This window comes from Stegastes partitus, unplaced genomic scaffold (genome assembly GCF_000690725.1).
Source record: "Stegastes partitus isolate 25-593 unplaced genomic scaffold, Stegastes_partitus-1.0.2 Scaffold1272, whole genome shotgun sequence".
In the NCBI taxonomy this organism is placed as follows: Eukaryota; Metazoa; Chordata; class Actinopteri; family Pomacentridae; genus Stegastes; species Stegastes partitus.
Genome location: NW_007579003.1, coordinates 107977 through 133802, shown reverse-complemented (window position 1 = coordinate 133802; position 25826 = coordinate 107977). Strand labels below are relative to the sequence as shown.

Sequence of the window (25826 nt, the reverse complement as noted above, 5' to 3'; positions counted from 1 at the left end):
TAAAGCAGTGGGACGAACCACCTCGATACCAGGTGGACGGACGCACTGCATCCATCAGCTACGATCTCAGGTGTGGTGAGACGTGTGTGATGCAAGTGAAGGGACTTTTGAGAGGACACTAAGGAGAACAGCAATGCATGGTAATACAACGTTAATATAGTTAACATAAAAAAAAAACAACAACAATAAATTACAGGTGAAGGAATGAAAGACTCAGGACTGTACCGTTACGCAGTCAGCTCCACAGGCTCCACAGGCTCCATGTGGCAGAGCTCTGTGAGGTCCTGTGTGAGCTACTCGTAGACATAAAGCTTCGTCTCTCCACCTCTTGATGCAACAAATTGTTTTTTGTTCAGTAACTGCAAAAGGTCTCATTTCCACTCCAAAGTGAAACCATCACGAGCACCGTGGCACCGACGACACCTGGCATCAACGTAACTTGTGTCAGAAAAAGCTTTTCAATCCAGTCCTGCAAACACTTTGAAAGGACACTTATGATAAATGAGCTCGCTCTAAAACTAAACATAGCGCCGGATGTGGCAAATATGGTCCACTGTGGAAATAAAACAATCCAGAAAAGGCTAGAAGCAGCTTGGTAAGCAGTGGACAGTAGTACATGAACCATTTAGGTGTCCCAGTGTGCTGACTTTCAAATAAAACAATTAGTATGAGGTGAATGAGTTTATATCCATACAGGAAGTGTAATCATATCATATTTCCAGCTAGAGGTGGGGCAGTTGTTGCACTGCTCTGCCAACACTGACACTGACACGCCCAAAAAAACTCATCCAGTCAGCACTTAACCCTCAAGGATATTGCTTGATTTCAAATCCAGTGTACTGTGGTCAATGTGTGGAGGAAAAACACAGTACAAATGCAAACTGGTGCACAGAGCAGCATGTAGTAGCAGCCAGGGTGTGATTCATGTTAATGCCAGGTGCTGTACGGTGCAGGGACACTGGTACGGTTATCTACTGGTGTGTGCTCTGTTCCAGTCAACAAATCATTCATCATATCAAATAGTCGTACAAAACACCAACGTTTGTGTTAAAAAAAAGAAAATCCTTTTGAAGATTAGTTTTTCTGAAGTATATATATACATATATATATTTATTTATGTATAAAAAACTGACCAGTTTTACCCTTTTGAGTTTTCCCAAATCAAAATAGCTCATTCTGACTGATAGGTTCGCCTGTAAACTGAGGTTGGCGGTGATGCTTCTCCCACTTCCACACTGTCAGAGTGTCCCTTCTGTGGTACGTTGCTCCTGCTTCAAATACTGAAGTTATGCTTGTCCTGTAGTGTGAGGAGGAGGAGGAGGAGGAAGAGGAGGAGGAGGGCTGGTGGGTCCAAAGTGTTCTGAGGAAAAGCCGTAAGTATGCAGCTGGACAAGGCCTCTGGCACGTCCGTTCCCAAGTATTTTCCTGAGTTAAATCCATGCATAGTAGTGGCGATGACGATGAGTGTGTCAGTGATGACAGAACCGGCTCGCTCTCACGCCCACACAGTCACTCCCAGACAAACAGTTAGTTCATTGTTCGCCGGCCCAAAAAGCTCCCTAGTAGTTGAGGAGGCGCTCCCTTTCTGTGCCGGCGTAGCGTTTGTTAGCAGCAAACACTTTGGCTTTGTTCACCGATGGACCTGTGAAAAGAGTCAGAACGTATTAGGAGGAGCATGAACCGGCTTCACATCGATGTTTAGATCCTGTAACAGCTCTTCTCTACTGACCTATGTAGCTGAGCAGGACAGGGAGGAAGATGAGGCCGTGTGTCGCCCCCAGCAGCACGATGGCCAAGTACATCCTGAAGTAGAACACCTGGAAGATCTGGGACTTGGAAAGCGCCAGGATTAAGATACCGCCAAACTTTGTTAACGTGATCCCACTGAACACCTGCAGGACGCAAACAGGATCAATAAATGTCACGTTAAGTGACGACACCTCACATTGGACCTACTGTACAACTGATTAAACATCTAACTGTACTAAACTTGACCTTTGTTAGCTCCTGCAGATATGTATAGTTCACATTACCAGCAGGTCGAGGTTTACTTAGTCACTTCCTCTTGTGAATTTGATAAGAGGTGAAGCACACTTACGGAGCTTCCCATGTGAGCCAGCGCCTCCTCGGCCCGCTCCACTCGGTTCCTCCTCACGCTGATGGAAAACGCTCGAACAATATGGCTGCAGAACTCCACGGAGATCCCACAGCTCTGCAGCAGAGGAGACGGCACCAGAAAAAAGTGAAAATTGGGAACCGAAAGCAGACATAAGTGAAGTTTGCATTTGCTCCCCTATGCAGAATATTCTGTAGGTGGTATCAGGAAGAAACGGTGTCTTGCTGGTTGCCAAAACCATTTCCAACATTCTGACTTTGCTCGAACAAAGTCCATAAAGTGAAGAATCAGACAACCTGACTCAATCTAAACACATCTGTACGACCCAAATGCAAAAAAAAAAAGTCCAAGAATTACACATAATGAACAATAGGTAGTATTAATTAGAATCAAGACACCAAATACTTTATTACATTTGAGAGCATACCTCTAATTTAATGACCAAATTTGCAAATTAAGGTGTTGGCAAAACTAAAGTGAAGCTACTCAAAGTCAAAGCAGGTAAAACATCCAATTAAAAACACCTGCCATGAAGTCATCTCATCTTAGAGTCGATTTAGTAGCTTTTTTTCTCACTACTTTTCAACAATGATCGACTTTCAAACAGGCAATAGTTGTAGTAAAATGTTAAAAGTTGACATTTATTGGCAAAATGTTCCAGTCTGTCAGCTGCTGCTTCTCTTATCGATGCTGTTGGATCAGGAGTCGGCAACCTTCAACACTCAGAGAGCCGTTTGGACCCGTTTCCGACAGAAAGGACAACACCAGAAGCCACAAAACCCTCCTGATGTCTAACATGAAGAGAACACTGCACATATCGTTGTTTGCTATGTGTAAAAACTAGAGTGTGTTTGCATTGACGAAATCAATGAACTACTACAGAGGAAACTACATTTTATTGCTGCATGAAACAAAAACATTTTCAACTCAAAAAAAAAAAAAAAAAAAAAGCTGCTGGGTTGAAGGTTACTTTCAAATAAAATACTCAGTGTCTATTTGAGTCCTCCTTGTATGTATGAAATAAAAAGCCAAACTTAAATCTTCCACCTGCAGCAAAGTAAAAACATCTGGTTGTCCTGCTGACTGCAGCTGGGACCGCTGACCAGACTCCTGACCGCCTGTGAGTGCTTTGGGACGGGAGGAGCTCACGGCAGCTATCTCTAACCCTTTACCGAGAAAATCCCAAACCCCAAACCCGACCCCTGTTCTTACCATGACCAGGTTGACCAGGGACACTGCGTTGAGGCTGATGCTCCACAGCCACATGACGCCGAACATGTTGACCAGGATCATGGCGATGGTGATGCTGACGATCACCGCCGACCACAGCTCGAAGCCCAGCAGCACCGTCGTCACCACGAAGATGGAGGCCAGCGACACGCTCAGGTTCAAGGCCGTGTCGTACGCGATGGTGAGGTACTGCTCGTAGAACACGTAGAAGACGCTGCAAAGGAGGGACGTCTTCATTAGTGAATCAAGAAGAGGGACAAGGATGCAGTTAATCTGTGCAAAATGTACCTAACCAATCAGCTACTGCATTCATTCATGCTTTCCAACTAACTCTGCATCTACAAAGCACATCTTTGGTGAATACTGGATTCTGCCTTCACGTCAGAGGTTGTGATCTACATAAGTGGAGGCACAACTTCTCTGTAACACAGGGTGTAGGGGGCAGGAACATTAATTCAGTACTCGGGGTCAAACATCGGCTGCATTGGCATTTACAACGTTCCCTCTGCCGTGTGCTTATCAATGACATACTTTTCTCACAGCGATACCCTTGAACCTTGAGCTCAAAACAAACAAACGCTCAGTTAAAAGTGTAAACGTACACAGAAAACCCAGAGCACGGCTGAAACTGGGACTGCTTAATTCAAAACCAGCTCCGTTTTACAACTATAACATGATTTATGCAACATAAACCCCTTGAAACTCCAAAACCTCTGATGAATTTTAAAGGCAGAAAAATATAAAAATGTATCAGAGCTAGAAAGTAAAAAAAGAAAGAAGCCTCAGGTTTTGCTGTTTGATCTGAAAACTGGACAAACTTGAAGCTCAAACTCGTGATCCTGATCCTGGAATCGTCTCTGATGATTGACCACACTCAGTGGCACTCGGTGTTGGTGGTTGATGGGAACTCGACCGTCCAAAAGTCGTTTTTGTAACCACAGAACAAACCTTGACCTTCGTTCTGAGGCCGTCAGTGACCAACACACACACTTTGTTCTGCTGCTGAATATCGAACTGACTGAAATATTACCAACGAAGACGCGGTCGTCTTGAAACTTCAGTCTGTTTGCACAATTAAAGGCTGTAAGTGATGAAGACTGAATCAGTCATTGTGCTCGAGATGCCGTTTGTGATCAGATTTTCTCAAGCCTTTCTGAATGCACACAATATTTCCTTCAAGCAAAATCATGTATTTAATCCTCTGAACCCCAAAAGGCAAAAGAAATCCCCCAAATTACACCGTTTGTGAAAACAGAAAAAATAATTGTTGGATTTTTTTCCCCCAACATTCGTCAAACCGCAACTCTGGTCAGATCTAAATCTAAAATCATAATACTTCATTGAAAACACTTTGTCCATGTACTGTGGAAAAAGTCTTGTTTAAAAATGTACCAAATATAAACCGTTGGCTTTAACCAGAGTCTGTGGAAAACTAAAAAAATCTGCGCTACTTGGTACAAATGGAACCTTATTAGCAGTGGAGGGCCGCGCATTTTCCTCCTTCAATAGCGTCCTGCCTCAATAAACCACCTCTTAACGCCGTCATTGTGATGCCACGGTTACAGAAACCATCAGCATGATGCAGAAAGGCAGCGTAACAGGACGTTGCACTGCAGACAGGGATCTGATGTAGCCAGAATGAATGCCATCACTGAAGCAAGAAACAGCTAAAACAATTCAACACGTCTCCTTTCACATCTGGCAGGAGCATCAAGATTAACTGGATAAAATTAAACTGGATAAAATTCATTTTACTCACGAAAACCTGTGATTATTTGAACACAAAATCCACCCTCTTTTCCTTAAGTTTAGTTTTAACTGGCTGTAGGGCTGAGAATGTCCGCTAACTTAACAAAAAAAACAGCTACTAACACTTTTATGATGAAGTTTTATCTTGTGCAGGTCGCTACAGATTCGAACCGCTAGCTTTGGCTGAGCTCTCTAACCGCCCAATCAGAGGACGTGAAGGTGCTGATGTCATCGTAGGCCAGCTAGCTGACCCTGATTGGTTGAAGCAACATTGTGATCCATTTTACTTTTTAATCTGAAGGCCTCGGGGCAGATTTCTGTGACCCTGGCAACACATTACGAGTAAAATATGATTGGATAACAGCTCTGATATAAACATACGCTGCTGGAGGCACCACAGCCCAGAAACACGCTATGAATGAAGAGAACAGACTGTCAGGAATGAAGTTAAAAGTCTGTGATTCTGTTGGAGTTCAGGCCAGCAGAGAAAGCCTCGCTGGCCCTGACCGTCTGCCACCAGTTATTAGTGACTCAGCTGTGATCAACAGCTGCGTGAGAGAAAATCAGGAAGTGTTGGGCTGACTTGCTCTCACTGTTTGCACAACCCACAGAGTAATATCCTGATGTACTGATCTACTTTAGGGCATTGCTGTTTTGTTTCCAGAGAGACAAAAGAGTTTATATTCCTGTTAGAATGAGCCCACAGTGAGCAAAAAAATTAAAACTATGCAAACTACACACTGTATGACGGTAAAAGCTCTCTGGGCAGTGGAGCAGGACTCACCTGTAGGCAAACACTTTGTGGTCAATGGACTGACTGATGTTTTCAGCCAGGACTCGAGCCATTCTCAAGGCGTCTATAAAGTCCGGCGACTCCTTCAGGATGGTGTGGTAAGTCATGAAGTAGGTGGCTCCCACCCCCGTGTTGTTGGGATACAGGTCGACTGCCGTGGCGTAGGCTGCATGGCCGCTGGAGAGAGAAAGCAAAAGGACGTCACAAACCACAACAGAACCGATACACGATGGAGGAATACTTCTAACCGCACGGAAATGCAGAAGTTAGAGGATTTAAAAACAGGTTACGCGTCTTTAATAACAGCCTCTAAAAGGAAGACGTGGACAGAGCTAAGGCGTTACCCTTTGCCACACTTGACGTTGGGATTGTCCGACAGGAACATGGGCAGAAACCGCATGAAGTCTTGTCCTTCAGGTCTCTGCTTTCCACTGGGAGTCATGGGCCGGCAGGGCATGCAGGACGGGTTCACCACTGGAGGAGACATCAGGCGGACAGTAATCCATGTTATCAGTGGGTTTGGAGGAGAAAATACTGAATAGACGAGTAAATATGTGAACATACCTGCTGACTACTGCACATACAGATGTTACACTGCTCCTCATTCAGTGCCTTTATTTATCTATTTTATCTAATTTTTTAAAATATTTTTTCTCTCTTCTAGATTTAGATTTATATTGTTTGGCATTTGTTGTCAATAGCAAAAAGATATATAAAAATTAATAACAGGAAAATTACATATGACAATAAACACTTTAAATCTTGAATCTTACTTTGCACTCGTCACTCCTGTGATTATTCCCGTGGATATTTTTGGGTTTTGTATCGACACATTGTTGTTATTTTCACGCACATTTGCAAAATAATGTTATTGCATAACTGCATTTTATTTTAAATATGAAGAACTCGATTGCCATTGGATGAAGACGTACCCGAGGCGTTGCAGAATTGTCCAGAGCTGTTGTAGTAGCGACAGCAGGTCGACTGAGGCTTCACCCAGTCAAAGTAGTCGTCCAGCCAGGAGGACGGTGTGTAGGCAATGGTTGTGCTGGGAGCGAAAGAAAAAGTGAAAGTGAGTAGATCATACGGTCACATTAGATGATCCCTATTGTAACTTCATAAACTGTAAAAGACATAAAAACATAAACCTTTTTATTCTCACTGTCTGACATTAAATCAGACCAAACTTTTCCTGTTTCAGGTCAGTCAGGATCACCAACATTATTTCTATTTGCTAAACGCCAGAATAATGAGAGAGAGGATTTTTTTATTACTTTCTTTCAAGTCAGAAGTTTACATCCACTAAGATGCCTTCAAGCTATTTGGGAAAGCCCAGATGATGATGTCATGGCTTTGGAAGCTTCTGATTGGTTAACTGACAACATCTGAGTTACACCTGTGGATGTATTTTAAGGCACACCTCAAACATGCTGCTTCCTTTTGTGACAACATGGAACATCTAAAGAAATCAGCCAAGATATCAGGAAGAGAACTGGAGAACATCAGTGGAGCAAGGAGACCAACAAACCTGACCCAGTTCCACCAGTTCTGTCAGGAGGAATGGGCCAGAACTCATCAGACTGTTGTGAGAAGCTTGTGGAAGGAAACCCAGAACATTTGACCCAAGTCATAGAGTTTAAAGGCAACGCTAGCAGATACTGAGGAGATGGATGGAAACTTCTGACTCTGAAGAAAGTAGGAAAAAATCCTCTCTCTCATTATTCTGGTGTTTAGCAAATAGAAATAATGTTGGTGATCCTGACTGAGCTGAAACAGGAAGAGTTTAGTCTGATTTAATGTCAGATAGTGAGAAGAAAAAAAGGTTTTATGTCTTTTTATACAGTGGATGTAAACTTCTGGTTTCAACAGCAGGCATGTTGTAATTTCAGGTATTTAACTATCAAACATCTTCTCAGTTCTATGTGGATGGAAACCTTTCATTTCTCATTCGTAGCACAGACTTACTAGTTGCTCATGAGCGAGGCCGTGTAGACCTGCTGGACCAGGGAGTCGTTGTTGCAGCCCACCCCTCCACACACAACGTTCTGGCCCTCCGGACTGCTGTAGTTCAGACCGTCCTCCACCACAAAGTACACTGGAGCTCCGGTGTGCAGATACTCGCTCAAGTTCTTGAAGTAGTCCAGCACGTACGAGTCCTAGATGTGAGAGACAAACTGTCAGAAGTGGGAAGCAAGCCGTAGCGACTATGCATGTCATACAGCAAGTGTGCTGCAGAAATTAACTGTTGGGGGAATTCAGTAATCACACCCCATGACATGCAACTAATTTAGCTTCCTGGATGACTGACGAAGCACTTTAAATCCACTGCAAAGTAACTGACAACACACACTATTACTACAAATACTCAAAACATAACCACTGTGAAAACTGTGAACGTTGGACTTACGTCGGGCATGGATAACTTCTGGTCCAGTCCAATCTCCACTTTATTCACCACCGCAATGCTGAAGGAGAGCATTCCCACAAACACCGCCACCTACACAGAATAACATGATCAACATAACATTCTCCTCAGTCAAGTCCAAACCGGTCTGCCAGCACATTACCAGCCGGCAGATGTGCACGACTGCACCGAGGTACTTACTATGATCGGTCGCACCCACTCCTTCAGGATGAATGGGGCAAAGACTTTCTTGAAAAAACGGAAGAGGAAGCCATCTGTGTTGGTTTCCTGGCCCTCTGGCAGTTTCACACAGCAGATGATGTCGAGTCGATTCTCCTTTTTAAACACAGGAGACGGCACAGCGTTTGAAAAGTCTCTTTGACTATTAGTGGCTGAAGCTGTGACTAAGCTGAAGGTTAAAGCAATTAAACCGCGTATTCAGCCTCACGTCACTGAAGCTCAACGGCACTGCAAACACTCACTGAACTTGGACATTTCACTTATTTGCAATCAACCAGAGAGCAGAACCGATCAGCTGAATTAGACAGAGCAGTGATTGGAAACTGTCTTCTCGTAACCCTCATAGTCTGAGCATCTGTGACCCCTCCAGCACCGTCACCGTCGTCTCCCCTCACCTCCTGTCTTTTGGCGTCCAAACCCAGCAAGCTGACGAAGCAGCTGATCTGCAACAGGAAGTCAATGAAAACAGCCAGGCCAGCGAACATGGAGAAGGTCCTGACTGCAGGCATGTTGGACAGGGCTCCTAGATAAGAAACAGAAAGGAGAATGATCAGCATGTGACTCACCAGGACGCTGTGGGACACTTGTGGCCGCTGTGTCATCTATGTGAGCACAAACACACCCGATGAGTCTGAAAGGCGAGTTATCTTTAATAAAACAAAAAAAACAACAGAGCTGACGCTGTAGAAACAGAATCAGATTCTGTGACGGGCAGTTTTCTCGGGAAAATCAAATATAAAAGTCAAATATTTGCCAAAACAAACAAAAAACATCTGCATTGACCAGATAAAGAAAAAAGGAAAATAAATCTGCATTCCTTTAGTAACTCAGCTTCCACTGACACTAATGCAACAAGAATTCTGAGGTTCTTCCACAGAAGTGGGTCAAACAGCAGGCAGATAAGGAATCAGATTAAATATGTGTAAACACACAACATGTAATATGTGGAAATAATAAAACATCTCAGAAACTAGTCACCATTATTCCCAGTATTGATCACAACCTGTACACATTTGAACAATGTTTTGGATTTCCTTTTTTTTTTTTTTAACAAACTTGAACAATAAAGCCGATTCTAAAACTGGCGTGCAGAGGCGCGTACATAAGGTGCGTTAAAAAGTGGATTTATTTTACCCAGGAAGAAGGCCACAGTCTCAGAGAAGGAGGAGAGAAACATGCTGGGGGCTACGTCTCCCAGAATGCGACCGATCTGCTGGTGGATCTCTTCCTGTGGCATTCGCTCGTCCCTCTGTTTAAAAATGGAAAATCTGATTTAGTAAAGTTTTACAGGGAAGTGGCAGCGAGAAAATCTAATTATTTTTTAGAGAGTTTCCAGCAACAAAGTTGTCATGATTCAACTAAATAATATATAAATTATAGGTACTAATGATTGAGGTGTACGTGAGTCCTACATTATATCAGCGAGTCATTGTGCATCAGTTTATTGGGACTAAAGGGTTCACCTGGTACGTCTGCACTATAATGAAGATGTTGTCCACGCCGACAGCCAGCACAAGGAAGGGAATGACCTCGATCACAATGAGCGTGAGCGGGATGCCGGCGTAGCTGAAGATGCCCAGCGAGGAGGACACAGAGCTCAGCACGATCAGGATACCTGCTATACCCAGAGAAATCTTAGAGTCCACCTGTACGGGCAGAAACAGAGAGAATCCGTCATCCTAATCCCTCAACGGCTGCCGTTCATGCATGAGTAGGTCAAAGCTGTCGAACCGGTTGTTCTGGTTTGATTGCATCAGAGTGAATTCAAACGTTCTGATGTCACAAGCAAACGAGGAACTACACAAGTTAAGTGTCAAAGTATTTCAGGCATGACTGACGCCTACGAGCACATGCCTGGAACAAAATGACACGCTGAATAGAAATGTTAATGGAGCAGAGTGAGGACTTCATCTATTACCAGGAGCCTCCTGAAGCTCTGGATGTGACCCAGAGCCAGAGAGACGTAGACGAACATGATGGCGTAGCTGATGACGATGGTGCTGATGTCGCTGTTGCTCTCCCTCTCGATCTCGTCCTCGATGCTCCTCTCTGACGTGAAGGCCACGGTCAGGTTGGGGTTTTGGAAATTCTTCATGAACCGGATGAATCTGAAACAAAAGCACAGTTAGTACACACACACGAACAGTGATGTTTGCTCAGGCTAGCTCGCTGACTGATCGTTGTCTCACTCTTTTTCCCACGCCAGAGCTTTGCCTTGTCGGACCGAGTCGTCCAGGTAGTTGTTGAGCGGGAAGGTGATCACGAGAGCAGTGGCGTTGTTGAAGTTTGAGTCTGTAGTGTGGAGAAAAAAAAAAACAATGGAACAGTCCTCATTTATCAGCCACATTAATTAAGTCTGTTGAACTGATGGTTGCTTTTTAGAATTCTTTTTTAAGCAGCACAGATAAAATCTGTGGTACAGCATGGTTCCTCTTTCTAAAAAAAAAAGCATCACGGTTGGTTGCATCTCCTGTGATTTACTCGAGAGAGAAACTTTTAAAAATTTGTTTTCATTTACGGGCAGCATTTCTAACAGCACACATGCATCTATTTGCTGCATTAAATCAGATATAATATATATATATATATATAACATGTAGAGATATAGGAGACATAATGATCTAATAAATACTTGGCTAATGCAAAATTACTACCAGATGTATTAACGCCAAACTTTGAGTAAAAAAAAATTAATAAAAATTTGGATGGTGAGGCACTAAAAAAAGAATAAAAGATTCCCTTGTGCAATAGAAGAATTACCAGATGAGCTGTAAATAATAATATAAATATAAATGTAATAATGTCACTACTGCAAATGAAGAACTCCCGTTTTTGTTTTTGTTTTTTCCCACAATTTCTGTGTCCACCTACAAATGCTGAAAGAACCATACCAGACATCTCTGTACAATAACAACACTCCAGCATTCAACATTTATTTGTATCCAATATGATTTTTATCATGATTTTCTTTCCAACTAGTCTTCTAGAAATAAACACACCCACTTCAAAACTCACCATCGTAACCCCCCAGTGCCAGCCAGGGGAAGACAGGCCCGCCGAAGGTGCCCAAACAGGGATCGTGGAGGACGGTGGTATCGTTGAGGGACGCCGGTGCGCTGCAGAAGGAAAAGACAAACTGAGTTAAAAGTCTTATTGCTTGAACAAACAAACAAGGGTTTCGCCACAAGCCGTGTCTTGTTATATTTAATATGAACAGATAAACAACCACCTGACACATGACAGCTGATGAGGAAGTTTGAGTGTGCTGTTCTGAGAAGACACTTTCCCCAAAGCTTTTTTTAAGAAGCATCTCAAAATAGATTCTCGTGATGTGCAGGTGTCGCATGTTGCTGGTAACTGTTCACTTGGTTCCAGGAGGTTTTGACCTTTTTACTGTACAACTCTAAGAGAACTGTGCTACCAGTGAAGATGTCCAACCACATGACAACCGACTTATTTGTAAACACGAAAAAAAAAAGAAGGAAAGTGAGGCAACTTTAGAAAAATCACCTGACACAGTAGAGGAAATGGCTGTGAAAGTCAGCGTAGACATAAAACTCGTCTCCTTTGCTGTGGTCCAGCACGGCGTGGCTATTCTGGAAGTAGTTCAGGACACTCAGGATGGTACAGTTGTTGTTGTACGGGGCCAGCGGAGCCAAGCAGATGTCCTTCAGGGTGACGTTCTGGCCCTCGTATGTGGCCACGATGCTTTCGATGTCCAGCTGCAGATCGAGCACCTGGTTTGTTGAGGTTAGAGAAAACAACAGAGTAGAAAAAGAAAGAAGAACCTTTAACCACAGTTTCAGAGACACAGCTGCTCTTCACAATCAAATCATATGATCTGGGGAGAAACAACACTTCTTTGTACACACCGGCTCTAATGACAGATGTACCGCTCAAACGGACCCACCTGGTGCAGGATGTCTTTGCTCAGAATGGCTCCGAACGGGACATCTGATCCTCCAAAGTACGGGGAGTAGATGAAGGTGTCGTTGACCGGAGTGGTTATAATGAGCTGAGTAGTTCTGAAGAAAGGTCCGAAATGTTCGTCAAAGTAGTTCTTCTCTTGGCGAGCCTGGCTCATGGGAGACGACCACAAGTCGACGGGGTCTGTGGTGATGCGCATGTAGACCAGGCCCCCCGAGGAGGCCCCCACCAGCATCAGGCTGCCCAGGATCACCAGACACGGATGCCGCACACAGAAGGAGCCCCAGCAGCTGAAGAGGGTCCGCAGGGCGTTCTCAAAGCGTTCCCCCAGCGTTTCACAGCACGACGCGTTCACTGCCAGGAGGAAAATACAGGAAGCTCATTTAGATCTTGTGACAAAGACAGAACGATGTAATTGCTTCTATGCAGCTGTATGTTGTGCACAGCTGTACCCTGGTCGGGATTATCACTGTTGAGAGACAGCGGGTTGTTGCTGTCCAGAATGGGGCCGTACTCGGACAGGATGGTCCTTCTCCTGCAAACACAAAGACGCACACGAGGCAGTTAGACATTAAGAACAAAGCTTAGAATCTAAATATGTTTGTATATCACAGTAGTGCACGTTCCATCACCTGTAACACCAAGCTCCGACCACAACGCCAATAAAGATCAGCAGGAAGGCCGTGTAAGAGATCCACATGATGACCGTCATGGCATCCATACCGAGGATAGTCCAGGGAAGGGGGAGAGGAGGAGGTTCAGGTTTGGGGCCACAGGCTTTTGCGCAGTCCTGACAGGAGCAGGGACCCGAGCCGTCCTCCAAGCCCTCGGTGCAGTCGTATGTTTTGTTGTTCATGGGCGTGTACCCCGACACCGGCACATCTGGAGTAAAGAAAGAGCACGACACAGGAGACAGGTTAGCTACCACAGAGTAACAGATGTAGCACAGCTGTTAGCTAAAAATGTTGATCAGCCTTTTACTACCACAAAAAAATGGTTTACCAGAGAATATCGGGATGATGGGAAAGGGAGTCTGTCCGTTGTCGATATTGAACATGTACTGGATCCAGTTAGTGGCGTTGCAGTCCTTTGCGTCTTTGCCACACAGCAGCGACAAGGCCTTCACGTTGCTAGACGGCGCCTGGACATCCCTACAGGCGTTGTACATGGCTGGGAGAAGGCAGATCAGATCACTGTCAGACCATTTGGTCACACTGTCCAATCCGCCTTTTTTTTTTAAAAATTCTCCTCAAACTGTAGGAGTCATGACCATCAGTTACCCACAGAGTTACAAAACTCACCGCATGACTTCATGTTTACGTAAGGAACTGATAAAGTTCACTCAGCAGATTTTTTTGCAAGCCAAATATGTCAGTTATTACAGTACTTTGAGACGTTTGCTCTCAGATTTACACTTGGAGAAGTCATGAAAACAAATCGATGAAGATTTTTAAAATCTAAACCGAGGTCTGGCTGAGAACTCACCGTTAGCAAATGTTTGTCCGATGTAGTACTGCACTTCCACCACGTTGGAGGCATTGAACTTGGTGGCGTTGACAAACTGACTCTGGTGGGGGCTGCACGTCAGCTCACAGAAGAGGTTCATCAGGTTGAAGAAACAGGCCGGACACCTGACAAAACCAGAATCGTAAAGAAAAGAAAAAACAAAACGACGTGATTGTGTAACTTCCAGAATAATAAAAACGAGTTACATTTTAAAAGCTGCAAATAAAAAACACGGCAATAACAAATATGGTGAAAATGTCATGTCGGAGTCAGAATCCAAGGCTGTCGGTGTGTTAAGGCTGTTTTTATGGGTTCTGTTCGTTTTTCTGATTGTTAAGGGTCGGATCTTCGAGTCACGGCTGTATTTGGGTCTTTGGCTTTTGAGTTAGTTCGTCTCCAACTTGCTGTTTGAAACACGCAAAGCTCAGACTTGCATGTTAGAACAACAACATTAACACCTCAGCAGCACACGGTGACAGATGTAAGAGCTCAGACAGTCCACCGTTTGTGCTCCGGAGCGGGATGATAGCGCGTCTTTAAGCATGTCATGTGCTTCATTAGCTAACGTTATAACCTCAGTGCATACCGGGAGAGGAACTGAAGGGGCAGCTGGAGACTCCCTTGGAGGGTTCGCAGCTGGGCAGCGTCGCAGCAGAGACTTCGGTTCCCATAGTCGTATCCAGGACAAAGCTCCTGCATATAAAAAGGGAATAGCGTCACCTTGATACACTTTTATAGATTCTTCTGCAGTGAAAAGACATAAAGCACAGCTGTAAAGAATAAATAGATCACTGGATACTGGTTTGTGGCCAGACAATAAAAGGGAAACAGCATGAAGCTACTGTCTGTACCGTGAGCAGATGGTAATCTTCAGGATCTAATGGGCGAGGGGGACCGGTGTAGTTGCAGTTGTACTTTTTTCCAGGCACCTTTGCGGACTCTCCACACTCACCGTACCACACACAGTGCTGGGCCTCCACCTGATAGCAAGACCAGACAAACAGAGATCATTTGTGTTCACACAGCGAGCTGAATTTGCCTACGCTGGTTTGCATACGTTTATTTCTTCTGTTGAGTCATGTGGAGCTTTTTACTCACACAAGCCCACTTCTATTTTTATCTGGTCAGAATGACGACAAAGCCGACAACCGTCCAAACACTCCAAGTTCCTCCAGAGGCTGCCGTGGACCCTGTGACTTGGTTTGAGCTGCTAAAAATCATCACGTATTCTGATGCTAAAGACGTATACCTTTGCCCTGATTTATTTTTTCACATGTTTCATTTCCTGCGTCACTAACATTTAATGCGTTGTATGTCTGAATATAAAACTTTCACTTCTGCAAAAATATTTCTTTGTAATCTGGCATTTGAAGAATAAACTTCCAAGTGGCAGAGAAGCCGTCGGTTTAGAGAAGAGACGCTGTTTGACAGAAGTTTAGCAGATTTGAATACTAAAACAACCAGAAAAAGCTTTTATCTGTCTACTCAGCATCACGTGCTCCTTCCTGGGGAGGGCTGACACAGGGAAGTTAATTCACTTAACTCCACTCTGTTGTGAGAGGAAGCCCAGTGGCACACTTTGTCCTACTTGAGCCTTATGGGTTCACAGGCAGCATTCACATGGCACTTTTTCCTCAGTTGGGGTTTTATGAAGCTGCAGGAAAGGCCAGCGTAACTATCTAGAGGCTTAAGGGAACAACCAGAACTCTACAGGGTTCGTCTGACGTGATCCTGTAATCCACTAGACCTAACAGAAGAAGCATCTCGAGTTTTTGTAAAATTCTTCCTGCTCATCCTCAGCAATCAGAACAATCAATCATTACCAGTTTCCACATACTTTCTGTTTGTACTGGGGTGCAGATATCTTGTCCTGACACAGTAATGATTAATCAGATGTTTCAGAGCGGTTCTGAGCATTCCAGTGGACTGACCTGATTACATCATCAAACAGGACCTCAGAGGCTACTGACGACAAGCGAGCGCTACCTACATCTACGTCTGACTAAATCCAAGCAAACGGATGGAGCAGCGATCGAGTTAATGCCATTTTTGGTCTCCGATGAGGACTGTGATGGTTTGTCCATGTATTAATAAAATCATTTTTACATTTAAAGTCAGTGCCTCGGACATATTATGAACAGCCCGCCAACACGAAGGACTTCCAATAAAAGAATGGGACAGTCATTATTTTTCTGTCTTCCATGAAGAACACCTGATTCTTTATTTTCAAAACATCACTGCTCTGGACTCACTGCAGCACTCCTTATTTGTCCTCCATCACTTATGGCGTCTTTGTTATGCCAACATTGTCCATTAAGACTGCAACAGGACAGTTTATTTTTCTTCTTATTTTTTAGAATTTCCTTTTTATTCATTTTACTTCTAAGAAGGAGAAAGTTCAAGGTTGTAATGTGACAGCTGGTTTACCAAACAGGATTCCTCCCTGTATGCTGTAAAAAGCAAGAAGCTACCTCCTAGAATCAAGCAGAAGATAAATCATGCAAAAAAATAAAATATATTAATGTGGAAAACTTGGACCTTGTATGTTTACCGGTTATGTGTTTACTGTGACCCTTTGTTTAGCTACAGTACTCATTTAGTTCTCTTTATTACTACTAATGTAGTTCTGGCTCTTATCCGTCAATCAGAACCAGAACCAGAACCAGCTTTAATGGCCAAATACAACATACAAGGAATTGGTTTGGGCTGCCCTAAGAATGAGCAAAGAATGATAGAAATAGGAAAAAAAATAAAAATAAAATAAAATAACTATAGAAAGAAAAAAATAAATAAATAAAAAATAGTAAAAAAAATACAAAAAAATAAACAAATATACACAAGAATGTACACATCTGAGCAGGAAATAAAAATAATTGTTTAAAAACAAAACAAACAAACAAAACCAATGACCCAGTGAGTAGCTAGACGACACACTGCCTTGGCAAAATAAAAATAAATAAAAGAAAAATAAAAAATAGAAACTAAATTAAAGGACACTAAAGCTTCATATTAAAGGTGATGACTGAATAGTTCCGGCTCGCGCTGTGGAAACCATCAGTCACGCATGCTAGCTGGAAAACTTGCTAACGCTGCAAACTAAACTACTAACGTTAGTGTTTGTGGCTCCGGTTTAAAGACAACTCGGCTAAACTGGGTTAAAGGCTCGGCTCGGTATCACCGAAACACCGACCGGAACACACTCATGATGCTTTACTTTCCTACACAGCCCGGTACGCTCCTGCTGTCATGACATTAAAGTTGTTGTGGCTCCAGGAGACAACCTGTACCCGCCGTCAGCCTCCGGAACACGGCTGCTGTTGTCCCCCCAACATACCGAGGCTGGTGGAGGTGGACCAGCGTGGACGCTAGCTGTACATTCAGGTTAGTATTAAGCTAATTACTGGCTAACGTTGCCTGTCGTCTAAATCAAGAGTGGAAGCAGCTAAATGGGACTTTTAGCAGCTAGCCGCCTCGAAATAAACATCACGGTAGCCACGGCAGCTGAGTCATGTAATAGTCACGAGAAGGCGGCCGCGGAGTTCAACTCACCCATCGGAGGTATCCTCCCGCCAGCAGAACCACGAATAAAAGTGCAGATAAGACGCTTCTCCCTGTTAGGAGTCCCATCCCTCTTAGTGAAAAGACCGAAACCGACTGACAGCCCAGGTAAAGTTTCGCATATCTTGTTGTGGTTTCTTCTTCGTCTGAGAGTGAGCGACGGTCTGCGGCGGAGACGCGCTGTGGCCTCGGTGCTGCCGCCAGGCGACGCCGCCGCCACACTGCACCCAGACAGCCACTGCGGTAGAGTGGCTGAAAAGTACATTTGGTAATTAATGAACTGCTTAATTTAAACAACAGGATCTTTTTTATTTGGTTTTGGCTGATTTTCAACAACACAACCAGCTTCTTCCATGTAGAAATACAAACACTCCATACACTGTAGTGGAAAGTCTATTAAAGGGAAAAACTTTTACTTCTGATGATTTCTCAGTTCTTAGTTGTTGTTGTTGTTGCTTTTAAAGATTATGAAATTAAATAATAAAGTGAAAGGGGAAGACAAAAATGCATCACCTGTTTTTCCCTTTCTTCTTTATAAAACCCAACATAAATGAGATTTCTGCATCCAATTTGCATTTTATTTTGTTCATTTCATTAAACTTACACTTCAAAATATTCTCCATGTTTTGTTTATGGTTGACTTCTTTCTTTTCTCTTCTCTTTTTCCTTTTCCCAGGACGCACACAAGGTAAAAACACGGACAAATTACTTACACTTTAATTATTATTATTATTATTATTTTAATGGAACAGTTTGTGTTAGTGAGTTATGACAACTTCCAATGAAATTATCTTCACCAAACTGACTACACAGAGTTAAGGGAATTTTGTTTTGCTTTGGGTATATTTAAAAGCTTAATGATTGGCAGCATAAACACAGACATTTTTAAGTTGATTAATTATAAAAATCAAGTTGCGTCAATGATATTTCAATGTTATTTAAAATGAGTATGTATTTAATTACCATAATTATGAACACAAGTTTTAAAGTTACAGAACAGGCCTTGAAATCCTGACTTAAGGTGAAGAAGAAGTTAGTTATCAAGCCGGTTACATTAAGTTACATCAAGCTGAATTTAGTTTTAAATCATCTAATTCAGAAAATTTAGCTCAAACTACACACAATGTTAATTTAATAACAACATGTCGACTCAACACATTTAGAATAACGCTTGCAAATTAAAAAGGCTACGAGGCCAAAATCTTCGCTTGAAATGAATGTTGATATTTACCTTTTATTTAGTCAATTCTTTTGTTTACTATTTCATTTGTATTAAACCTGAAAGGTGCTGATTCTACAATATCATTATATTAAAACATCATATAAAAGTAAAATCAGTCGTGCAAATTTAAACAGAGCAGAAGAAAATCCATGTTTAAAGGCAATAAAAATGCTTTTTGTTGTTGTTGTTTTTTGATTTATCTTCTGCTTGATCAAGGACGTAGCTTTTTGCATTTTACAGCATCAGGGACTAATCATGTTTGGTAAACCAGCTGTCACCTTCTAACCCTGAACTTTGCCTCCCTGAGAAATAAAATATCGTAACATTAAATAAAGGAAATTATAAACATAATTATAGGGAATAAAAAGCAGCTGTGAGTATTTACAGCTGTAATCATATTAACAATATTCCACTCAATGTGAGTAATATAAGTACTTTCAAAATAAAGAAAAGGGGGAATTTAATCTGTGTAATAACGATACTGGCACCAGGCCAGAGCCACAAAGCACGTTTAGAAAATCTTTAATGAAAAGCAGCTGTTAATGATTAGCACGGCTCTTTTATGATGTTTTCACGTTGAGACGATCTACAGATCTTTGCTAAAAACAGTCCTGAGTGTCAGCAGCTGCCTGTAAGTGAGCGTTTAAATCTAAGCCAAAAAAAAAAATAATTTAGCCTTCATATTCGAACCAGAGTGTATAAAATGATAAAACATAAGACAGACGCTGGGTAAACACTGGAGGTCTGACCCTGACCTGGAACATCTATCTAATCATATAAGAAGAAACAAAGAGGTCAATATGTGGCACTGAGTGAGCTGCAAAATATCATTATCTCAGAAACGCCCCCTTCATTGAAGGAACTTGTTGCTGTTTTACAAAATCCTTGACTCGGTGGAATGTGTTGTAGATATGTCTGGTGTGACCTGCACGCCTCGTCGTTTACTCTTCCTCTTCTGCTGCTTCTGTGCAACATGTGACTGAATGCAGAGATCTGGTATCCGTCTAGGAATTTAACTAAATAAAGAATGCATTAAAAAAAAAATCAACTATCTAAGCACAGATAAAGGAACATCTGCTTCACATGTTTGATCTATTTTTGCTAAAATTGCATTGTTTTATTTAGCATACATTAGGTGCAGTTGTCCTCAGATGTATTCATAACTTGTCATTAAAGAAAATAGAAAATCCACAACAGTCACTCAAATAACTAGAAACTGAAAAAAGTGATAATAAATAAAAATTTACTAAATTCTAATTCAGTGAAATCAGATGTTGCTTTCGAATTGTGGTTGGAAAGAATAATTTTAAAAAAACAAACAAAAAAAAACAGTTCAGGACTAATGAGAGGCCTTTGCTGATGAGCAGTGGTCCAGAACACCTGTCAACAGGTGCACAAGTCTGACTGAGAGCTACAGGAAACACCTGATGGCAGTGATTGGCTCAGAGAGTTGTTCAGCTAGATGTTAGTTCATGGGTCCCATCAGGCTTTTTTTTTTTTTTTTTTTAATATTTCTGTTGAACCACAATTCAAAAGCATTCTAAAAAATTTTCATAAATTTTTTATTTATTATTACTTTCGTCAATTTCAACTTATTTCAGCGACTGAAGCTGTTTTTTTTTTCCTTCTTTAATGGGAGGCTGTGAGCACATGTGAGGACGACTGTATGAGGTTATGTCATGCTGAAATAAAAACACTTCGTTTTCTTTGTCTCGTCAGAAGCTCTGCAATTAGGAGTGTTAAAAATACATCTGCTACCTGTGTGGGAAGTAATGACAGGGCTGGAAACTCTCATCCTTTGTGTGCAAGACTGACAAAGCCCTGAGAGGTGAGCTGAGGTTCTGGGTTCACCTCAGTCTGCTTCAGGAGCGCCACAGGCCAGAACACAGCGAGCATGATGTGACCACGCTCAGTGTTAAATCACATTCTCACACATCAGGGGGGAAGAAGCTCCACTCTCCTGCTCCAAGTCTGAGCAAACTGGCCTTCCATGAAGACGAGAACAACAGCATTACTCACAGGAGCTTTACGTGACTTTAAATTCATTAGCTTTGTTTCCTCATTGATGCACCCTTCACAAAAGTGCACCATCAGCCGCCTGAGCGATCCGTATTGATCACGTCTTTACCCACTGATTCTGAGATTCTGGTCGATCTGCTGCTTTTCATTTATTTATTTCATAGCAGAGCTTTCTTGTCCCAAAGCGGAGGCGTTAAACGTGCTTTTAATAGCTCTCCTCCTCCTCCGACACATGCAGCAATCTGTGCCTCGCATGTAGAAATCAGAAACCTACCGAGTGTGGCATCACTTAGTAGTTCTATCATAGAAGCAGTGCAATCAGAGTCTATTGATTTATTATCAGTTGACTGTTTAGAGAGGTACGTTTAACACAAAACAATCTGTATAAAACATATAATAATACATTCTGACCTGCAGTCAGACAGACAAAAACAAGCTGGTGCATGTTTGGTCTAAAAACATATAAATCAACTATAAAACTGTCGCCAATCACTTATTTAGTGATGACAGTTTTATTTCAGATTAAAAGTTCAGTTTTTGTTTGCAGGGGAACAACACTGAGGCTGACAGTTGGGATAAATCATTAACAGTTGATAATACCAGCAGACCAAAAGGCAACCTTACTTATTTTAGGCTCAAATATAAAGACTTAAGTTTGACTTTTATTTATTTATTTAATGTGAATACGTCCTCCTGATCCTCATTAGAGTTAATGATTTGTTTCTCTACCTAAAGTTTGGGGAACCTGTTGGTGTAATCTGATCAAATCACACCCACACAGTGGTGCTGAAGGAGATTAGATCGCGTTATACAGTTAATAATAATGTGTTTGTTCTTCTTTCTCGCCTCTTTAATTCCTGCTTCAGGTAAAAAGCAGCAAGTTCCTAAATATTAACTTCTAAGTAAATACTATCAAAACATTTCTGCTAAATGTGCGTCCAGTCTGCAGCATTCAACACCCTGCTCGGTGGTTAGCATCGTGGCCTCGCGGTTAGGTCGCCGGTTGGCGTCCCGGTGAGGACACCCGGGATCTTTCTGCGTGGAGTCTCCATGTTCTCCCCGTGCAGCGTGGGTTCTCTCCGGGTTCTCCGGCTTCCTCCCACAGTCCAGAAACATGCTGAGGTTAATTGGTGATTGTAAATTGTCCGTAGGTGTGAATGTGAGTGTGCTTGGTTGTCTGTCTCTAAGTGTAGCCCTGTGATAGACTGGTTACCTGTCCAGGTGAACCTGCCTTCACCCTGAGTCAGCTGGGATAGACTCCAGCCCCCCATGACCTGAGTGAGGATGAAGGTGTAGAGATGATGGATGGATGTTTCTGATCTCTGCTGATGTGTTAGTTTCTTATCTTCTAAATGTAAATGTGGGAAACTCTTGAAAAAGATTTGAGCCTTCTCCTGGTTAAATAAAAATAAAAACATCTCGCCCTCGTGTTAAAGACACTGTTCATTTACCGTGATGACTCAGTTTTCCTTTATTTTTCTAGTTTAGAAGCTTTAACTTCTTTGTTAGCGCTTAAACGATATCATCAGCCGTCTGAGGGCAGATTAAGCAGCCGAGCAGCATCTAAAGTTCACCTTTGATCTGTTTCCATTGACTGTTTTATTGTGCAACCTACATTACACATCATGCTAACGCTCACTCAGACTCCTCACTGGCAGCCATGGTGGCCAGATCCTGGCGTCACACTAACGTACTACAGCTAAAGATGGCGGTACATTGTGAATCGTTTTCGACGACGCAGCAGAGCGTCGGGGTGGATGCGCCTCTAACTCGGCCGATCATCTGTTTTCATCAGATTGCTGCCTGAAGAGGTGATAAGATAAAAAAGATGACCGAGCAGACGAGTAAATCATTACGCTCTGTTTTCCTATCATATCTCGTCCCTTTACTTGTAAAGCTGTGGGAGAAAAAACAACAACAACAAACATGCTGTATTTCTATAGAAAAAAAAAGATTTATTCACTTCTGAATGAAATAATCACAATTCGGGAATAAGTGCATATTCACGTATGATATGACAAAACTGTGTACTGAGTATAAATTATAGGTGTATATTTTGGGGTATATTGCAGCTTAATCGCCGTTTTCCTGTACATGTACCTGTGTAAAATCTGCAAAAGTAGGCTCACAGGCCGCTACAATAGTATATTCCTTTAAAACTAGGAATAATATTTGCAAAGTTAATGCTCCTGCAAAACTAAAACACTTTAAAGCTACGAACAGATTCAACAGCCTTTGTGAAACAACAGTCTACGCTTCTGCTAAAAAACAAAAACAAAAACAGAAACTGAGAAGTCTCCTGGTGATATTAAAAGATCAAAAACATTCTTAGTTTCTGACACAGAGCCATTCAAAAATAGTCTCTAAAACACATCACAGGGAAAAGCTACCAAAGTCTAAACAGGTTGCTCGAATGGCCTAAAACAGTTCAACCAGCGTCTGTCAGGAAAGTTAGAAAATACAGGAAGAAAGCTTTTGTCTTTAGGTTTTTAGTCGTCAGGTTAATTCGCCAATAAGCCCAGCGTGCAGTCAGGAGCGTTGGGGAACAATCGCTCACGGTTTCCTGTGTGTGCAGACCAACACGCTGATAAACTCCTCACAGTCCAGATAAGTTTGTGGGTCGACACAAATACGCTTCACGTCACAAACGTGCTGCAGGTGGCGAGCTACGAAGCACGGCGGCGCAAACATGACCGCCTGCTGTGTTTGCATTCTCCACATACCACACGTCAGGGGGGGAACCAGCGCGCACAGAACTGTTTTAGAACATTAAAGGCAACACGTCTAAATGAAGCTATTCACCAGTATTCCCCTTTACGCCGACTATACATTCTATACACTGCAAGATTTAGTTTCCACGTGACTCATCCTTCAGGAGGAGCGTCGTCGGGCCTCGGAGGAAGTCAACACATCAGCATCTTCCTGACTTCAGCGAAATGTTCTGCCGTTCATGACGAGCGAGTCTACAACGCGTGTACCTCAAGTTGTGTTTCGGGTCGAGCTGCCAGTTTCTGTTTTATGCAACAGAGCTTCTGCCTCCAAAAAAAAAAAAAACAACTGGGAGGCGCCTCCATCCTTTTGAATAGCATTCGTCCGCCGACTCATTTGGATCAAGTATTTTTGTGCATAACATTTAAAGATTTTCCACTTTGGGAGACGGGATGTTCACAGAGGTTGCATCACTGGGGTGGAGTGTAACTGGTCCGGCAGCTCGAAGGTCAGCTGAGTCACAACACGACTCAGCGTTCGTCCTCCTCTCAACGAGGAAAAAGTCGTCTGTAGTTTGGTAGTGAGGAAAAAAACTCTTTGGAATGATTTAATGTAAAAGGCATGCAAACAGCGCACGGAGCAGCCCGATGTGACACCGGACTCCATCAGACGGGATGGTGTGATAATGGATGGTACCACTTATCAATGCTTCTCCAGCCTCCAGTGCCTTCCTCAGTGGAGCTAAAACAGTCTCCTGTCCCATCCCGTCCTCAGTCTGGGCCCAGGTACTCTGCGTTCTCCGCGGCCGGTATGTGTCCGTTGGTGTGGGTTTTGAAGGTGGGAGTGAAATCCTGTTGGTAGTCGGGGTTGTCTATGCTGTTCTGGGGCTGGTACTTCTGAACGTTGTGGACCGTGCCGTTGGGGGTGAAGGCGGCGGGGGTCGGCACCTCGTTGAGGTATTCGGGTCCGTTGGTCCCGTTCCTGAAGCAGTTCAGGTACTCCGTCTCGGCGTCGTCGGAGGAGATGGTGGGGAGGAGCGTGCGAGGCGGACCCGGGTGCTGGTAGTTCGGGTTCGCCATGTCTGAGACTCCGTTCTGGTTCATGTAGTCTGTAAGAGAGTCAAACACATTAACCAGAGCACTGGACAAGCTCCCAACAAATGATCAGCAGTCTATAACCTGTATAATCTTATTCTTTAATTTCTGAACAGCCTCGTTCCTTTGTTTGATATGCGTCTTATTCCATCTAATTATTCATTTAGTGTATAATCATTGTTTCTATTGTGTGTTTTATTTGACTGCTCTGCCTCGTCTCCTTACGTCTGACTGTCAAAGCACCTTGTGAACGCTGTTTGTAAAGGTGCTATATAAATAAAGTTATTATTATTATCATCATATAAAACTTAATGGATCGTAATTAAGGTTTTCTATGATCTGTGGGGATTTTTTAGCGTTGCATTGATGAGCTGACCGTATAGAGACAGCAGGATGTGAGGAGGAAACACTCCAGCTGCTCCTTTTTTCCAAACTCCAAATCTTTTTCTTTCTCTTTCAATCTTGTGTTTTGTTTGCTGTTGGCCAGTTCTGAATGAGCGTCTGAGAGGCCTCACGATTCCAGAAGTGAAAACCATTTCAGACGACGGCAGCAGCTGTACTTCCTTTATTTGTAATAACGATATTAATATAATACACCCATCGTCTATAGATGCACGTACTTGATGGATCGCCATGCGTTGTACACGATTATGAGTGTAAGAGTCTGACAAACAAAATGATTCTGAACGTTCTGGGTTTTACTCCACTAATGTCTCCATAAACAGGAAGCCAACAGCAGTCAGGTTAGTGTTTGCTAGATTGCAGCTGCAAGCACTGACGGTTTTCTTTGTGATGCATTTGATTTTTTTTAATCGATATTCTTCACAGATCAACCTCAAGCAACAAAAAACAAATAACTCACACATGTAGTCTACAACCGGACTGCTGACATCACTGAAAAACACCAAAGCAAGCAGGTTGTCGATGTGGCCGCTAAACCAATCAGGGGGAACCGGACCGTCTCAGAACGACGTGAGCAACAAAAGGACGTCAATAAGAAATATTTAAAGCTACACGCGAGCGTCTTGTTCAGTTCTCGGAAACTAAGTTAGATTTTTTTCCCCCTTTAAGGTGTTTTCCTAAATGAGTTTATTTAATTACATTACGTTGAGTATTTATGCTCTCATTGTGTCATTATGTGCTCAAGGCAGTGAAGACACTTTTCCACTTTGGTGGGTAATTAAATTCTGCATTCAGTGTTTCTATAGGTGTGTGTGTTTGAGTTGTGTTGTTGTAGTAAAGATGCACACACACTTAAA

The 25826-nt window shown here is 42.7% G+C and overlaps 2 protein-coding genes across 4 annotated transcripts in view; both read right to left on the bottom strand.

Annotated features, from left to right (window-relative positions):
- Nucleotides 1-136: 136 nt before the first annotated feature.
- npc1 (Niemann-Pick disease, type C1) lies at nt 137-25414 on the bottom strand. 2 transcript variants are annotated; one of them, XM_008298026.1, is made up of 26 exons: nt 25402-25414; nt 17515-17594; nt 14817-14945; nt 14552-14658; nt 13945-14090; nt 13462-13629; nt 13092-13341; nt 12912-12994; nt 12443-12813; nt 12043-12269; nt 11548-11648; nt 10722-10824; nt 10451-10640; nt 9996-10178; nt 9667-9781; nt 8928-9055; nt 8494-8628; nt 8296-8385; nt 7854-8044; nt 6821-6936; nt 6233-6362; nt 5880-6065; nt 3329-3560; nt 2099-2212; nt 1730-1892; nt 137-1642 (listed from the first exon to the last, which is right to left on the bottom strand). In XM_008298026.1, exons 2-26 carry the CDS (start codon nt 17590-17592, stop codon nt 1560-1562), a joined length of 3819 nt encoding a protein of 1272 aa, XP_008296248.1. In that variant the 5' UTR covers nt 17593-17594; nt 25402-25414; the 3' UTR covers nt 137-1559. The 2 variants fall into 2 exon arrangements, with proteins under 2 accessions (XP_008296248.1, XP_008296247.1); XM_008298025.1 differs by lacking the exon at nt 25402-25414 and having other exon boundaries at nt 17515-17666.
- egfra (epidermal growth factor receptor a (erythroblastic leukemia viral (v-erb-b) oncogene homolog, avian)) overlaps nt 22695-25826 on the bottom strand; it is a 41847-nt gene continuing 38715 nt past the window's right edge. For both annotated transcript variants that reach the window (XM_008298027.1, XM_008298028.1), the window contains exon 28: nt 22695-24581. In XM_008298027.1, the coding sequence (XP_008296249.1) occupies nt 24244-24581 (338 nt within the window). In that variant the 3' untranslated portion in view covers nt 22695-24243. The remainder of the gene's footprint in view (nt 24582-25826) is intronic.